This window comes from Sinocyclocheilus rhinocerous, unplaced genomic scaffold (assembly GCF_001515625.1).
Source record: "Sinocyclocheilus rhinocerous isolate Xijiao unplaced genomic scaffold, SAMN03320098_v1.1 scaffold830, whole genome shotgun sequence".
NCBI classification, from domain to species: domain Eukaryota; kingdom Metazoa; phylum Chordata; class Actinopteri; order Cypriniformes; family Cyprinidae; genus Sinocyclocheilus; species Sinocyclocheilus rhinocerous.
In genome coordinates this window covers 113,598-131,939 of record NW_015636881.1, presented here as the reverse complement: position 1 = coordinate 131,939, position 18,342 = coordinate 113,598, and the positions used below count along the sequence as shown (strand labels likewise).

At 38.1% G+C, this 18,342-nt stretch overlaps 1 protein-coding gene across 1 annotated transcript in view; it reads left to right on the top strand.

The window, feature by feature from the left end:
• neo1a (neogenin 1a) overlaps positions 1-18,342 on the top strand; it is a 156,239-nt gene that overhangs the window by 134,661 nt on the left and 3,236 nt on the right. Inside the window, exons 11-25 of the mRNA XM_016563001.1 lie at positions 3,563-3,707; positions 5,474-5,584; positions 5,666-5,860; positions 7,002-7,097; positions 9,851-10,083; positions 10,179-10,317; positions 10,490-10,597; positions 11,407-11,601; positions 12,089-12,121; positions 12,506-12,568; positions 14,623-14,761; positions 14,868-15,103; positions 15,823-15,915; positions 16,468-16,626; positions 17,640-17,888. Of these exons, the coding sequence (XP_016418487.1) occupies positions 3,563-3,707; positions 5,474-5,584; positions 5,666-5,860; positions 7,002-7,097; positions 9,851-10,083; positions 10,179-10,317; positions 10,490-10,597; positions 11,407-11,601; positions 12,089-12,121; positions 12,506-12,568; positions 14,623-14,761; positions 14,868-15,103; positions 15,823-15,915; positions 16,468-16,626; positions 17,640-17,888 (2,194 nt within the window). The remainder of the gene's footprint in view (positions 1-3,562; positions 3,708-5,473; positions 5,585-5,665; positions 5,861-7,001; positions 7,098-9,850; positions 10,084-10,178; positions 10,318-10,489; positions 10,598-11,406; positions 11,602-12,088; positions 12,122-12,505; positions 12,569-14,622; positions 14,762-14,867; positions 15,104-15,822; positions 15,916-16,467; positions 16,627-17,639; positions 17,889-18,342) is intronic.

Sequence of the window (18,342 nt, the reverse complement as noted above, 5' to 3'; positions counted from 1 at the left end):
GGGATTCTCCAGTGGGATTGTTCCTGTAATAAGTGTATTGTGGGTCGCTTTGGATAAAAGTGTCTGCTAAATGACTACATGCTAACTTATTTACAAATTGGCCAGTTGTTTTATGTCCATGCTATTTAAATTATATTAAATTTCATTTAATGTAGAGCTCCGTTTAGATTGGCCCTACATGATGACTCCCTGAAGGCATGTCAGTTGTGAGCGTGTTAGAAAAACAACAGATTTAACGGACACTCATCGGAGCCTATAATTGAATGTAATGATTCATGACCCTAGCAAGTAAACAAAAGTTAAGCAACATAGAATCTCATTTCCATTCTCTCCGCTCTGCTAAGCAAATTAAATCACGTCAATCCTGCAGTTTGAGCTGGCGTGTGTTAGTCTGCTTTCTCCCAGTGGTGTCTCGACACATGCCACTGTCATATGCTCAGCTGAGAAGAGATATCACTCTCTCTATTCAAGTCAATTTCAAAGTGCTTTATTGGCGTGGACTGTTTTACAAACAATATTGCCAAAGCATCAATGGAATTATCAAAGAAAAACAGTGACAGACAAAAGGTGCCAGTAATAAAACAAAACACAACACAATAAAATTAAATCAAATTAAATCATGTTGTTTTTCTACATACATGTATATATTTAAGAAATATATGTAATATATCAGTATCGAATATCAAATATTTAATCATTTAAATATTTAAATTTATATTTCACGCATACATGTATATATTTAAGAAATATATGTAATATATCAGTATCGAATATCAAATATTTAATCATTTAAATATTTAAATGTATATTTCTGCACATTTATCATGTATAAAAGCATTATGATATTTGATAATGCATGTGAAATGTTCATGGTGGAGAACAGATGGAACTCTGTGGTCTGTCCTGAACACAAGCTGAGGAGCTGTTTTATTATTGCTAACGAATTTGAATACGGTAGATGTCATATTTTGTATATTTTTATACTAATGAAAATTTCTAGCCCAATTCCAAATATTCATGTATAAGTTGTTTAAGAATGTATTTTTTTATAATATTGACATTAGTGACTTGTCTACATTTTCATGTATTCAATTAGTGAATGTTTTCATCCACAGCTTCCTAGTGAAGAGTGTATAAATATTTGTAAAAACAAATAAATAATAATAATAAATGGATCAAAGATAAATAAATAAATGTTAATTATTAATGAAATGAATTATTAATTAATTATTAAAAATAGCATTTTAAATAATTTGCTAATATGTATATATAAATGCACACACATACATACATGTATATATTTAAGAAATATTTGTAATATATCAGTATCGAATATCAAATATTTAATCATTTAAATTTATATTTCACGCATACATGTATATATTTAAGAAATATATATAATATATCTGTATCGAATATTTATTGATTCATTTAAATATTTAAATTTATATTTCTGCACATTTTTAGTCTATAATTTTGTTACTGATGTCATAATTCAGCCTGTTTCTCTAACCTGAGTCTTCCTCCTGTTGTTTTTATTCATGAGTCTGTTTATGTTTCTAGTCATATGTAGACAAGTGTCTTGGGCTGCAATAATGCATTTAGCACGTGGTGTTTGCTATGGCAAGCATGACGTTTGCTTTTGCACATCCTTGGAATTTCAACAAACCCCAGAGTCTAAGTATTAAAGTCACCATGAAATCAAATCTGACAATTCTTATTTTTTATGGAATACTTTTTATGAAATGTAATTCAAAATAATTTCCCCTCCCTCTCACAACATTTGAGATCGCAGTGTTATTTTTTAATCTCATTAAGGTACTATAATATTTTTATTTTGTTTTTATTTTTATATTGTCGAGTTTTCTTTTTTAGGTGTGTCTGTATAGTTTTTATTCATTTTATTTCAGTTTTAGTTTAAGAAGCTATTTTAGTATATTAAGTTTAAGTGTTGTCTTGATAATTAGCTGAAATAGTTTTTTTTTTACATTTCATTTTAGACCACTTGAACATTTTATTTCAAGAATTTCTTTTTTTAATAGTTTCATTTTTAGTTTTAGTTAACTATAATAACTCTGCTATAACTCTATAATAAGGTTGCACTCCTCCAGCAACCTGTCATTCGACCTATACACCTTATGGATCAGAGAAACAAGTGCACAGAAATCTTTAGAATATTGTCTTTGAACTTCCATTTTTGCAGTAGCTCTATAGCTTCACACTGTTGAAGAGTACTATATAGTATAGTATAGTATAGACGGTTTCTTTAATGTCTTGTTGAGTGTTTAGTTTTAAATATATATATATATATATATATATATATTTAAAACTAAACACTCAACAAGACATTAAAGAAACCGTCTATACTATACTATACTATATAGTACTCTTCAACAGTGTGAAGCTATAGAGCTACTGCAAAAATGGAAGTTCAAAGACAATATTCTAAAGATTTCTGTGCACTTGTTTCTCTGATCCATAAGGTGTATAGGTCAAAACTTTAAGCTAAAACACCCTAGAAACAGCATATAAACCATTCAGAACATCATAGCAACCACCCAGAGCACCCTAGCTTCATGACAGCAAGTGTTACACAGGCAAAACTCGTGTTTTCTTCAAAAACTGTAACAATCCGGTTTAATTGCAGTCTCTTTGCATTGTGGGTATACACAGATCCACACACTTTCAAGCCTGTAATGGGTTTTATGGCTCAGTAATTAGCACTGAATAATAAAAAGGCTTTAAGTTTCAGACAGAAGCTTTTTTTGTTTATTGCATGAGAAGATGGTTAATTAGTGGGCTCCTACGGACGGTATCAGGACCCCCTCGTGTGGCCCTGGGGTGCTCCGCAACAGACGGGGGAATTCAGTCTGGGTGTGTATAATGAACACAATGACTTACCGTATGCGAGGCCCCTGCTGGTAGCACTAGGCACCCCTGTGACCCATAAGTCAATTAAAACAAGTTTGTTTGGCTGAAAACACAAGCAGTAGTTAGCGAGGTAAACTGGAATTGGTCGAAAATTGAAATACAGTAATTGCATACATGGTGCAGATTTAATTCGGTTTATTCCCTCATGACCCGTGAACACGGCAACTGTGGATACTATTAATTAATTCCCCACCCTCGCTGGGCGGCCCTTCTCCCTGCCTTCATTATCCCAGCAGGCACCGCGGGCCCTGCAGCTAGCCTCCTCCATCCATCCTGAGCTGCGTTACCGCAGGCTCCTCTACACTGCACTGCTTTATCTATTATTCATGGGTTCGGTGCGGGCCGGTCTCTGCTGCTCGCCCAATGCCCTCTGCTGCAGGACTGATATACTCGCGCATGCTTTATGTGCGAGATGATCACATTCTCTAATGGCTGCCTCGGGGAGACGATGACTTAGGTTAGATGCCTGCACTTGTTACTGTGGTGACTTTGCATGTGCTGTAGGTGCGTGGAGGAGGTGCTGCATTAATTCTCCATTTGATACACTGTGGTCATTGCTTTGGAAGGAAATCTGAACGTGTGATATTGAGGATGTGTTTTTTTGGTTTTCTCAAATGTGTGAACCTTGTAGAGCATCATGGTCAGATGGCAGCCTCCGCCAGCAGATGCTCAGAACGGTGAGATCACCGGCTATAAGATCCGCTACAGGAAGGGTACGAGGAAGAGTGAGGCAGCGGAGATTACTTCTGGATCACAGCTCTATCAGCTCATAGATGGTAAGCTGAACCCCCTTAAACTCAGAAGGACAGGTACATATTTGGTTTTCAAGCTATCAGTTTCTGCGCTTTTCCAAATTATAAAATAAATAAATTTGAAAAAAAATTTTTTATAAATTGGGATTTTTTTTTTAGAATTGTTTATTCTAAATGCAGTAAATGTTAATTGTGTTAATTTTGTGTTAAATGTGTTAATTTTAGCAACTTTTTCCATGTTTCTTTTTCAGTCAATACATTATATTACATCTATACAGATAGACAGACAGACAGACAGACAGACAGACAGATAGATAGATAGATAGATAGATGTCAGTTTAGTTACTTTAGTTTAATTTAGTCAATTTAGTTTGTTTTGCACAATTATTTATGATCCTATTTGAATAATGAATTCGTGTCATGAAATTTATTTGATAGAATAAATTAAAAAAATGTTTTTTTTATATTTACATATTATACCGTTTTTATACTGTACATATGTACATATCACACACACACACACACACACACATATATAATTGTACATTATTAGATATTATTATAGGCCTTTAGTTTGAGTTAATTTAGCGCAATTAATTACGAAAAATAATGAACAAAATTGACACATTTATTCATCTGCCCTAATCCTATTTGAATAATTAATTAGTGTGTCATGTAATTAATTTGATTAATTTTTTTAATCTATTAACAGCCCCAGTGTGTCTGTCCTTGGCCCTCCTACTCTTAATACTGGCATAAGCGTCAGCCGTTCCAAAAACCCATATTGGTTGAGAATTTTTGTTTTTTTTTAGGCATCAGTAAATTCTGTCCTTACCCTTGTACACCAGTGCTTTTGAGCTGCCATGTCAACCCCACCAACGGCTCTGGAAAAAATATATTTCTCAGAAATTACAGAATAGATGAGCCTGCAAAAAATAAAGCCTCAAGTGGCAAACTCTATCCATTAATGAAACAAAAGTGAGAACTAAATTCTAAATAGATTTCAGCAGCTTCATGAGTGTCATGCTGTGGTTGGCATCAAAGAGCATAATGGTTGTTTTCTGTTCCAGTTGAGTTGAGATGAGATGAGATGTTTGTTAGTTCAAAGGCTTGAAGTGGAGTGTTGCTATCTCCCACAAGGCCGCAGGAACAGCTCTGACTTCTGCATTCAACACTCTAACTAAGCAGACGCTTATTAACATTTTAAAGCAATTATAACCTCTGGCTTATTTAAAGACAGCAGGCATTCCCTCATCTATGAAAACCAGAACACATGCTCATGGCATCAGACATGTGAAATTATGAACCCCTCTGGAATCAGTCAGTTCTCATTTTGTTGTTTGTGTCAGTCCAGTGTGATACAAATTTGTGGAAGCAGACCTTTATAAATCAGCACTCTAGGCAATGCTGTAAGTGTGTAGGTCAGTATGTCGTACAGCAGAGCCAATGATGATGATGCGGGGGTGGTTATCGATCTAGTCTTGGAAAATGGATTGAGAAACGTGGAGCGTTGTGAAGCATCTTTCTGTTTGTTTCCAGAGAAATGAGCTGACTGGTTGATTGAGACGTGGTACTTCACTTTTACTATTGCTCATACTTAGGGTTAGTGATTTAAACTAGCGGCGCTCTAGGAACCGCCCAGCACTTTGTAGGAAGCCAAACAAACAAAAATCGAATTAATTTGTGCACTTTTAGCACTTTTTATTTCACAAAGCTTGTGAATATGTATTTGTAGAACCAAATTCAGCTGAATCAAAAGCCTAAATTGAAGTTCTTCTTGTATTTTTCAGGTCTGCAGCGAGGCACTGAATATATGTTGCGAGTGTCGGCCATTACGGTCAACGGCACGGGTCCGGCCACAGACTGGACCACTGCTGAGACGTTTGAGAGCGATCTGGATGGTAAAAACTGGCAGATATCTTGTAAGCACTGGTACTTAATTAGGATGACAAAGTGTAATTTTGCTGGTTCTTTGGTTTCAGAGACAACTGTGCCAGACGTCCCCAGCTCCTTGCATGTGCGGCCACTTGTGAACAGCATTGTAGTGAGCTGGACGCCCCCAGAGAACCAGGACATTATGGTGAGGGGTTACACCATCGGCTATGGGATCGGCAGCCCTCACGCCCAGACCATTAAAGTGGACTACAAACAGAGATACTACACCATTGAGAACTTAAGTAAGATCCTTCATTATAATAATTCTGCTTTGAAAAAATTCTTTGTTTATGAAAAATATATATTACAAAATCTGCTTCGAGGGGCAAGAAAATACATTTTCAGTCTTCAAATACATTATGGGTAAAAGTCATTTTTTAAAGGCTTTTTAGTAAATAAATATTTAAATTGAATGTTTGAACATTTAAATTAAACATTTGAACATTTTAATTGAATATTTGAGTTTGAGCATTTAAATTCAATTAAAATGTATAAAAAGGTACAAAATAAAGGAAATAGAAGTACAAATTAATCAAAAATATATTTCAGGTATTTTATTTTATTTTTTGCCATGTGGGACTATAAAGATTTAAAAATAACTCATACGTTAACTATTTCAACATATTAAATCACAATATTTATGGGGGAAAAAATTGTTTAGATGTTACTATATGAAGAACATACAGTAGATTACCTGACCATTTTATTGTGCTGAAGCACATGAAGTGTAAATGATTATGAAAATGTACTTTGACAGTACAATTGTAAAGTAATGGTTTATTACTTTTAATACTGTACTATTTTGGTGTCTACCATGATATAAAAATTATTGTGATATGCATAAAATATGGTTCTTGATACTTGGTACTTAATTCAAAGAATACTATGGTATTACCATGGCATTACCAAGTAAAAAAAATAGTTTCTTATGCTAATTGTGATTATTCATACCCAGTTTTACCATATTACTATATCCTATAATACCATGGAACTATATCATCCACCGAAGCTCAGTGGAATCTGAATCAGTAATTTTAATTTACGTTTCTGAACATTCATTCACACCTTCATCAGACAAACAAGAAGTAGCAGCGAAGAAATAGCTCTGTTGCCTCTAAAAGTGAATTAAAGTAAACAGAACCGGGTAAATGGATTGTAGGTACCCCTCTCTCCACCCCATTGTAATTACATTTAAAGGAACGAGAAAAATAATCATCAGAAGAAACAGCATAATTTAAGTCTTCGTAATTCATCTAATTACACGAGAGCTAGAATCAATAATGGTGTTTAAATATGCACCCCTGCTAGGATGATGAATATGGTTGAAGCTCTCAGAGGAGCTGCGGGCTTGATAAGCTAAATGATTGGCTTTCTCCCTGCCAGATCCCAGCTCGCACTACGTTATCACACTGAAGGCCTTCAACAACGTGGGGGAGGGAATCCCTGTGTACGAGAGCGCTATCACACGACCCCAATCAGGTAGGTCACGGCCGGCACCACTCAGCCTTATAACACGCCACACCTACAGCTTCAACATACTCGTCCTCGTTTGTCACTACTGTATTCCTAATATGGAGAATATTGCCACATTTACTATAGAAATAACATTGCACCTGCCTGTCTGTTGAACAGAAGATTTTAATTAGAGGTCTCAATGAAGTCTACATTTCTTCTAAAATTGCATTTCTGTTATTTCTGGGTAATCGTATTGACATTATGGATATGCATAGTGGTTGAGTGCTTGTTCTTCTCATTAGAGACCATCTTAAGAGTTCTTCAGTAGTTTTGTGGTCTCTAATGCTTCTGCTTCCTAGCAACCAGAGGAATCCTCTTGATTATGAGATACAGATAAAGCCATACGCCCTTCACAATTGAAGCACTGCTTAATAGCGCTGCACATGATGGAGATGCAGAGGTTTGATTAAACGCTGCTCTTATCCGAAGTACAGGAACATCGTCAATTCCAGGAAATGAGTCACTCCACCATCCAAGTGAATGTTGATATGACATGGCTGAGTAGCACTGGTCAAACATTATACTTAATGGTGATCTCATTGTGAAATAGCCATTTTTATCATCTGCAGTACTAAATGTTTTCCTTTTATTTATTTATTTATTTATTTGCAACTAAAACCATTTTGCATGTTGTGCAAAATTAGGGTTAAGTGCCATCTTGACCAGAAATTTATCAACATGCTTTGGTTTTGTAAATAATTTGAAAGGTTTAGAACACTTTTTTTACCTTTGGAAATATTTTGATTAATGAATGGTTGACAACCATGTAAGACTGCACGGTTTGTTAAAAAAAAAAAATATATATATATATATATCTATATATATCACTGTTTAAAATGCAATTAAAAAATAAAATTCAGGTTTACTGTGCTTATTTGTAGGGCTGCACAATTTGGCCAACATTTTGTAATTATATATCAATATGGCTATAAAATTATAATAATGATAATAATAATAATCAATTAGTAGTATATGAATTATATTAATTAAGTATATTACTAAAAATATAAAAAAAGAAAGAATAAAAAAGAAATATTGCTATTGTAATATTTCATTGTAGAATAAAAAACTAAGCATTTAGGGGGAAAATTATATAATAAGATCCATAATATGACCAATAATACATTAAGCCAAGAACTTGATTCACACTGCATAGGGAATGAAATTGTGAAAAACTGAAGCTGACCACTTTCTGAACACCAGATAATTTCTCACCTCCGGCTTTGATCAGTGGAACTCTCTTATTACCTCCCAGCATGCAAAGCATTTCTCATTTCTCCTGGTTTACCTTTAACTGAACTCAAGGAAACCTGCTGCGGGGGCTTTGAAGATCTCCTGCAGAGTTGATATCTGCTCGCTCACCCATTCCTTCATACATAAGCGTCTCTTCCACCATTAGAGAGAATGTTGTAATAAATACTAACAGGTAAAGGTGACAGTTTTGCCTCTTCTGAGAGTGCCAGAATATATATGTTTAGCTTAAAATAAGAGATATATTGTAATAGTCTAATACTGCATGTTTAGATTTCCTGTTTTTTAAGGAAATCAGTGAGTGAATTACTTTAGTGTGTGTTACTTTGCGTTTTATATTTATTGTTTTGTTAGGCATTGCATGCTAGTTGGACAGTGAATCCGTTTACATTCCGCTCTTTAACAGAATTCCAGAGAACAAGCAGAACTCAACCTCACATAGTGCTCACTATGGGGCTGCTTCAGAACTATGGAAAACAACCAGTTTTTTTCCCACTTTGCCATTTGAAAACAGTTAAATGTTCAAGCCAGAAACAATGTGTTCTCATTTTCACACATATAAAAGCCAGAGAGCATATTTTCCCACTCCAAATTGTTATTCTTGAAGGGAGCGCTTAGGAAAACAGGTGATTTAAGGCAGGCAAATAGCTTTAAATCTATAAAAGGATCAGACTTATTTGTCATATCATTATCATATCACTAAAAACAGAGATGCATCGCACGTTGAAATTATCTGAAAGCTTTGGGGAATAATCAAAAAATGATCATCTCCAAAACTTTGACTCAAGACAAGGTCACTGATTCCACACTCAAATAAAAATTAATAGACAGGAAAGAAAAATAAAAGCCTTTTCATCTGCTTCCTTCTGTGAATCTGGTTAAATTGCAGTATAAAAGAAAAAGATCTCAACCTTTTTATTAGCCAAACACTTATGACCTTCAAGCACACATAATTTGAGATTTTCTAACCTTACAATAAATACAAGGTATAATAAATTTTATTACAGTTTTAACATTTGACATCCCTAGGATCCCTAACAGCATTGTTTTTATCCATGTAAAATTCTAGATGAGGATTACATTGTATCCCAGGCTCTGTGTATATGAACTCTCACTGTCTGACTGATCGTTTTTCCTCCTTTATTTGTAATGTAGCTGGTAGTGAACCAAGCTGATGTAGTTTCTCGACTCATTGTAGATGTAGTTCTCTGTAGCTCTGGATGATTTTGTGACTGTCTCTTGGTATTCTGTTCTAATCCAATATTTCTCTCTTTCTCCTTTCCCAATCCCGCCTCCACAATTCTCCCTTCCTCACCTCCCATTTTAACCCATTAATCCGTTCTCCCCCGTCGTTACGTGTCTCCCGTCCTAAAACCCTCCCCTTGTATGTGTAATCGAGCTCACCTTTTTTCACCTTTCACCTTTTTATTTTTTTTGCCATGGGACATTGTGTAATTTGCTTGCAGACCCCATAGACCCTGATGTTGATTTGTACGAACTTTTCCATGCTCCATACACTCCAGTACCAGACCCTTTACCCATGCTGCCTCCTGTGGGCGTTCAGGCGTCCGTTCTGAGCCACGACACCATCAAAGTCACCTGGGCGGACAACTCACTGCCCAAGAACCAGAAGATCACAGATGCACGTTACTACACAGTGCGCTGGAAGACCAACATACCCGCAAACACAAAGTTCAAGGTATGTTAACAGAATCTAGGCTCCTCACAGCGAAGGTGGTGGATGGTGGAGAATCTTCAGTTGTTATATCACTGACGTTGATTTGTTCATTTTAGGTGGCTAATACCACCACACTGACTCACACAGTGACGGGTCTTAAACCCAACACCTTGTACGAGTTCTCGGTCATGGTGACCAAGGGCCGGAGAACCAGCACATGGAGCATGACTGCACATGGAACAACTTTTGAAACAAGTATGTACTCTAAATGGGGCAGGTTGCAGCCTCGTCGATTTAGAGTAATGACTCATCAAGTAGTTTTGTTGTACATGTAAACGCACTCAATGAACAATAAACTTTGCATTAACATAGAGTGTGAGGGAATATCTGCAATTGTAGTCTTGATTCATTTTATATTTCTCCCCAGTCCCAAGTTCTGCGCCTAAAGATGTGACTGTAGTGAGCAAAGAGGGACGACCACGAACCATCATCGTCAACTGGCAGCCACCCTCAGAAGCCAATGGCAAGATCACAGGTGACAAAATTGATATTAAAAATATATAACCTGTTAGAGACAGTTGCCGGGTTTCCATTACAGATTTGCGCAAAACTTTTGCAGTATTTTATAAATAGCGATAAAAAAAAACCTATTGCGAATTTATGCCGTTTCCATTAACTGATGTTATGCGACTAAACCAAAATGTTTTCCTCTCGCAATAAGTCATGGAGATGGATGTTGGTAGGTTTACGCAAATTGCAGCCACCTCACTAGCCATTATTTTTCATTGATGCATTGAGTATGCGTGTATCTTTAGTGAAGCAGCACGGACAGTGGCTTCTGGGATGCTTCTGAAACGTGCCGTGGTGCAGCTGGTATAAACACAAGCATTAACTAGAGTGGCCGTGTCGGAGCCATAGTGCACCACAGACTTGTGCAGTGTAAATAAGGGGTTATCCATGCATTAATTGCAAGGAAAGCTCTTTATACTTGAGAGCGGCCATGTATGAGGTGTTTCTTGGAGGTTATAGTACATTAAAGAATGATCATGTGATCATTTACATATGTCAGGTGACCTGTAAATGCGAAAAAAACTGTTTCCATTGCATTTTTGCGATATATTCATTTTTCGAATTGTCTGAAAAACCACTTAATGCGAGCGTAAAAATTGTTTTGCAATAAAGAGAGTTTTTGCGAAGTTGATGTGTTTCCATTAGGCATATTTTCAATTCGCAATTTCAATTTGCGCAATTTAAAGGGCAATGGAAACGTGGTTAGTGACTATTTAACTTGCCAGATTTATCATTGCAATATACCTCTGTATTACTTTTTCTCTGCCTTTCCAGGTTACATAATTTACTACAGCACTGATGTGAATGCAGAAGTTCACGATTGGGTCATTGAGCCAGTAGTGGGGAACAGGCTAACCCATCAGATTCAAGACCTGACCCTTGATACCACCTACTACTTCAAGATCCAGGCGCGTAACTCTAAAGGGATGGGTCCCATGTCTGATGCTGTCCAGTTCCGCACTCCTAAAGGTAAACCAGCTCATTCACGCTGATGAATGATAACAATCACTGCTGCCTGCTGAAAAGACCAGCATATGCTGGGTTATGAATCCAAAAATACAATGGGATACTGGTGTAACCACTATGTTTCTTATCTGGCTTAACCAGCAAGTTGTTCTTGATCAAAAAGGAAAAGACCAACTAGACTAGTAGCAGACCATAATGAACTAGCCTAATCCAAAGTGGACCATAAAGGAATTTCATGCTGTTCTTTTCAGCACTGTTCAGTTGCTAAATTATAATTAGTAGGATTCAATATTGGGAAATATATTATTGGTACCATATGCACATACGCTATTTTTAACCTAATCTAAAGCTTAAACCTTTGCGTTTACCCTGACCTAACCAATCTTTCAAACTGGCTCATGCACAAGCCGTCCATAGGGTCCTGCTTAGCTCTGACTGCACGCCTCTCTCCCTCTAACCTGTCTCCTCTCCTTCTGCTTTGTCCTGCTAGCTGAATCCTCTGACAAAATGGCTAATGACCAAGGTAATTGCTCTCTCTTCTCTTATTCCACTAATGTCCTCAAATTGAAGTGAGCAGCTTGTTTTCCCTGAACACTGAAATTCATCAGCAGTCACAGAAAGATCCAGCTGGTGTATAACAGAAAAACATCTTATTTGCTTGCCTGACTACCATTTACTAAAGAGTTTATCAGCAAAATGCACATGTGGCTAAAACTTCATACTACTAACAGTCTTTCCCCAAGCACATTTTGGTCAAAAGATGAGTGTCATGCTCTTCTCTGAAGTACAGCTTGTGGTTTATCTCTTTAAATTGCATGCTGTGGAATGTGTCTTAATGTCAACTTTACACAAGAGCTGTAGATTCCAATGTGCCACCTGACAATTCTTCTTATCTGACCTCTTGTAGCTCCAGGTATATTGGTGAAACCAGGAAGACCCTCTGTACAAGAACAAGGTTTTGGATCAGTTGGTAATTGCTGTTTTATGTTTCCAAAAAATACACTGTAGAAAGCCACTAGAAATGGCTAATCAATGATGTACCATAACAGCAACCAAGAAACTGCCCTAGTACTGTGCCTAATACCACTAAGCAATACCATAACAACCGCCCAGTAGTCACTAGCAACCACTTAGCACTTAGCAACACAACTACTTAGCAACATCCCATCAATACCATGTTAATACCCTAGCATCCACAAAGCAACCACCTACCAATGCCATAACAACTACCAAGGAGCCTTAGCGTAGCGAACATCCACAATAAATTACCAACACATTAATACCAGCATAGCAACCCCTTAGTAACATCCTAACAACTTCTTAGCAACACCTTGCAATTACCACCACAATGCCCTGTTGAAGAACATATAACACCCTAGCAAACATCTTGGAACAGCTTGGCAATGCCATAGTTCCTAGTAACCACCCACAATGAACTAGCAACACCATAAAGGGGACATCAGATGCAAAATTCACTTTTACATGGAGTTTGAACATAAATGTGTCTTGGCAGTGTGTGTACACAACCACCCTATAATGATAAAAATCCACCCAGTGCTTTTTTAAATCCCCAAAAATCATAAGCACTGTTTTAGATCAAGAATTAACAGATTCTTGGCAGTGATATCACACAGGCCAAGGCCCCCTTTCCTCGACTGTTGACGAACACTGGCGTTTTAGCATAGACCCGCTCTGAGTGAGCTGTAAACAGTCCGCCATTGTTTCGATGCCGGAGCAGGTGTAGACAAGAATGTCTCCTAAGCGATTGAGCTGTTTTGTTGTTAGATGTAATAATGAACATAGCAGTCGTCTCGACTGTTGACGAACACTGGCGTTTTAGCATAGACCCGCTCTGAGTGAGCTGTAAACAGTCCGCCATTGTTTCGATGCCGGAGCAGGTGTAGACAAGAATGTCTCCTAAGCGATTGAGCTGTTTTGTTGTTAGATGTAATAATGAACATAGCAGTCGTCATTTACTCCCGACATCTGAGCCACTGAAGAAGCAGTGGATTACTTCTGTTTTTGAAAGGAATGTGCCCCCTGATCTACCTAAATGCGTTTATGTTCGCGCAAATCATTCGTGATCCAGCTTCACCTACAGAAGAAGTGAGTTTTTAAGTTTTTTTTTCATGAATCTTTACAAATTGCCTTTCCTAATAATGTGCTAGTTAGCAAGTTACACAATGAATGCGGCTAAAGTTTACAGCCTCCGAGAACTGCTCATCACCCTGCAGAAGAGAGGGGCGGGGTGAGCAGAACTCATTATCATTTAAAGGGACATGCACCGAAACGGGTCACTGTGAACCGAGCCGTTTTTTGACAAGGTAAAAAGGGTGTTTTTTACACTACCATTGAGAAATTTTAACCAAAGTATGTTATAGACTTTTCACGCAGACCCTAAAGAATCATACCAACTTGTGGAAAATAAGCATCTGATGTCCCCTTTAATAACAACCTAGAAACCACTACGCAACACAACCTTTCTTATCAACAACAAATTAACACCCTAGTAATCCTCAGAAAACACCTAACTCAAGTTTAGAAGTGCCCTACCAATCACCTAGCAAATGCCATAACAGCCATCCAGTAGCAACCACCCAATAACCTAGCAATACCTTCATAACAAGCTAGCAACCATATAACCTTAGTAAACCCCTAGAAAAAACTAGCAAAAACTTTGCAATGCCCTAGTAGCAACCAACCAGTAGTCTTTAGGAACCATACCAACAACCTAGTAACACCTTAATAACAACCTAGCAACCACTTAGCAAGACCCTAGTGGTGTCTTGCAACCATGTAGAAACACCTTAGGATCAACTTATCACTTAGCAACCCCATGGCAAAACTCAACCAATTCCCTCTATATTTCTGTGTATCAGGCCATTCTGTCATAAACATTAAAGGCTTTCAAAACTTGTTTAAACTTTCAGGTGAGAATTTGACAAACCAACATTCAACATTTGTTTGCCTTGACAAATTTTCCTTTTCTTGTAACGTTATAACCATAGAATTTCCATGTTTCAGGGAAAGCAGATATGTCTGGCACTGGTGATAACCACATCCTGGTTATTGTCATAATTGTGTCTGTGGGTGCATTTACCATCATCCTGGTGGTGGTTGGCGCCTTCCTGTGTACACGCCGTACCACAACACAGCAGAAAAAGTAAGTTCAGATCTCCTGCTGACGAACAGTCCTAATACTCAGTCCTGGCGTGAGGGTTAATGTATTTGTCACAACCTTCGCTCAAACTGTTTGGTATGATCTCCAGGAAACGTGCAGCCTGCAAGTCCGCCAATGGATCCCACAAGTATAAGGGCAATTCCAAAGATCTGAAGCCACCAGACCTCTGGATCCACCACGAACGTTTGGAGCTAAAACCTATCGACAAATCGCCTGAACCCAATCCAGTCATGACCGACACACCAATCCCCCGAACCTCCCAGGACATCACCCCGGTGGATGGCTCCATGGATCCTATGCTCCAGAGACGTAACTCTTACCGTGGTAAGAACTTTGATTTAAAGACCCCATGAAATCAGAACGCAAAGAGTTTTGTCTGTTAAAGACTATCTGTATACTAGTGGACACCCAAACTTCTGGAGATTTTTTATATATTTATAGTATTTCTCTTTGGAAAACAGACTGGAACCCTCTCTCAATACCATCTACAACTGACTATAAGTACCAAGTAGCTATGATGTAAACCTAAAGCTGCCTAAAAAGTCACTTTGATATGTCTAGCCCAACTTCCTGTTTCAGTAGGAAAATAACTGTCACACACAGGAAAGAAGATTTGTGACCATTTCATGGGGTCTTTAAACTTGACCAGCCTTCACCTGCTGCATAATCCATGACATCATTCCAGCTGCTGCTTCTGAAGGATGCTTCAAAGTCATGTCTACTATTTGTCATTATTGCTTGCGATTGGCATGTTCCTTGCTTAAAATGGAAAAACTTGTAGCCTTGTTTTCTTTGTTCTCGTGGCGTGAATGGTGATATCCATCTGCTGCTGCCTACTCCTACAGATCTCCTGATATGTGTGTCTACACTACCCTCTAATGGACAAACAATAGAATCCCACTGCAATAGTGAAAATATCACATGATCTTGGCAACTGACTCTAGGTAGTCAGCTGGTTGTCTTCATATGGCTCTTGTATTGGGAGCCTGTCCGGTGGGTAAGCCTGTCTCAATCTGATTGGCTGGTCGCTGTCTGATTTACAGGCCATGAATCAGAGGACAGCATGTCTACACTGGCAGGCCGTCGGGGAATGAGACCTAAAATGATGATGCCCTTTGATGCACAACCCCCTCAGCGTAAGTGTGTGATCCTGAACCAGGGACCAGACACCCTTAATTTGGCCCCTTTTCTTTCAGTTAGGATATTAAACAATTTATGCTCTTTGGAATAACATAGTCCTCAAACAAGGTTCCCTGAGTTCATTATTGTAGTTGTAGGCCAAAAACATACTCTACTCAAGTACACGGGTGCAAACAACTCAAGCTAAGAAAGCTAAACATTTCGAAATGCATGAGAATGTTCAGGTCAACTGCTGCCATGGCAGAGCAATGGTCTATTGCTCAGCAAGAGACAATTGTTTAGCAAATTAGCTAAAGTTAGTTAGGTTAGCCACACAGCAATGAAGGAACAGGTTGGCCAAGAATTTGCATCTGCATTTGCATACTTGTCTAGTGTATGTTTCTAGCCAAATGATAATTCTTTAACCTAGCAACATAGCGTGTCTTTCAATCTGTGTTGTTCTTTGTTTGCATGAGCAGATGTTATAGATGCACCATGCTTTCCATAATCTCTTAGCTTTGTGTGCAAGGTCTAAACCATGGCGCTCTATTATTTGTGTCCATTCGCAGCTGTGATTAGTGCTCACCCCATCCATTCCCTCGATAACCATCACCATCATTATCACTTGGGCAGCCTGGCCTCGCCAACATGCAGCTATCTCCACCACCAGAGCAGCACGCGGTCCATCGCCACCCCCATCTCTCATCTAGACAGGGCAGAGTCCACAGGTGAGAGCGCATTAGTGGGACTTTGTGAAGAACTTCATCGTGCCTGGAGACAATTGTGTTAGACTATGTTCTTCTTTTCCTCTCAAAATGGAGTTACACTTACTTGGTGACCATGGAGTTGTAGTGAAACTTTCCATATCTCTTAATTTCCCCCTTTATCTCTCAAAGTGAACATACCTCCTTCTTTAGCACTTCCTTTACCAACATTACATGGTTTCTAGCTGAAAAAAAAGTGGGTCATTTTTTTGTTATTCAGTGGTTCAGCCTGTTCTAGATTGTTGATCAATTGGGGGACCTGGTTTCAACCTGGTGAACCATCTTGGTCAAGCTGGTTAGAGCTGGCAGACCAACTTTGGCCAGCATCAAAGCAAATAACCATGCTCCAAAAACCATCTTTACCAATAGAAAGGCAACATGAAAACAAAATTTACCCTATTTACTTAAAGTCGGCATGAAATCTGTTTTCTACGTTGATGTAATTGACCTTATTGTAAATGATTCATTCATGTAGTTTTAATTTATTCATTATTTTGGCCCCATAATTTTTAATCAACATGTTATAACTCCATCTTCTGGTGAAACATTAGACTCCCCTCTGACGTTGTTTTTTTGGATTCTCCAGTCATTAATTCTCTTTCTAACAATCGACTGCAAACTCACATTTTACCAATAGTTGTAGAGTTTTAACACAGTTAACATTAATGTAATAAACCTTATGGCAATTATACCAAACAACAATACATTTAAGGAAGAAATATTAAGGTTGGGACACATCAAGATGCTCTGGACTTTCACCTTCAGTCTCCACAGCCTGGTTAAAAAAGATTGTTTAAAATTGGTTGTTTCAGAAGGAGAGTATTCGCCCTAATCACATTTAGGTGTTTAACATGATATGACTTGTTTTTTTCCCCCAGCAAGCTTCTGATCTTTAAGGTTGCTTGTATACAACACCCACATGGTTAATAGTATGCAGTATGCACCATGTGCTGACCCATGTGCTGATGTAATTACAGAGTCAGTAAGGAACACCCCTAGTGCTGACATGCACCCTCCGTCTGGGCAGCCCTCCTGCACCACTGACCTTTCAGAGACGGACATTAGCTACCACAGCTCAGCCGCTGAGGAGGAGCCAGCATTCAGTACACCCACAGCACATGTTCGTCCCACGCACCCACTAAAGAGTTTTGCAGTGCCTGCCATCCCAGCTCACCCCATGTATGACTCAGCAGCATTACCCAGCACTCCACTGCTGTCTCAGACAGGTAAGTTCCCCTTCACACAAGATATTCACATCCATATTGGGTGATCCAATCTGCGATGTCTAAAATAATGGCTTTTAACATAAACATGTTTATAATATAGGCAGGTACATTCACCGGAATGAAAGCTAAGCTATTGGTAATTTCATTTGTGGAGTTAGAGGATGTAAATATCTTATCAGCATTGAGCTTAAAAAGATCTTGCCAACCAAGGTGTACTTTCTTCCAAGTTAAAAAATGAAAGCATTTATAGCATAAGAAAAATCTGTGTAATATTGAGCCTAAATGGTACATATACAGTGAGAATATAATAGGACCTAGAACAGACCCTTGTGGAGCACCACAGTTTAGTGAGTGAAGTGGCCAAGTATGGTGACCCATGCTCGGAATTAGTGCTCTGCATTTATCCCATCCAAAGTTCACACACACAGCAGTGAACACACACACACACACACAC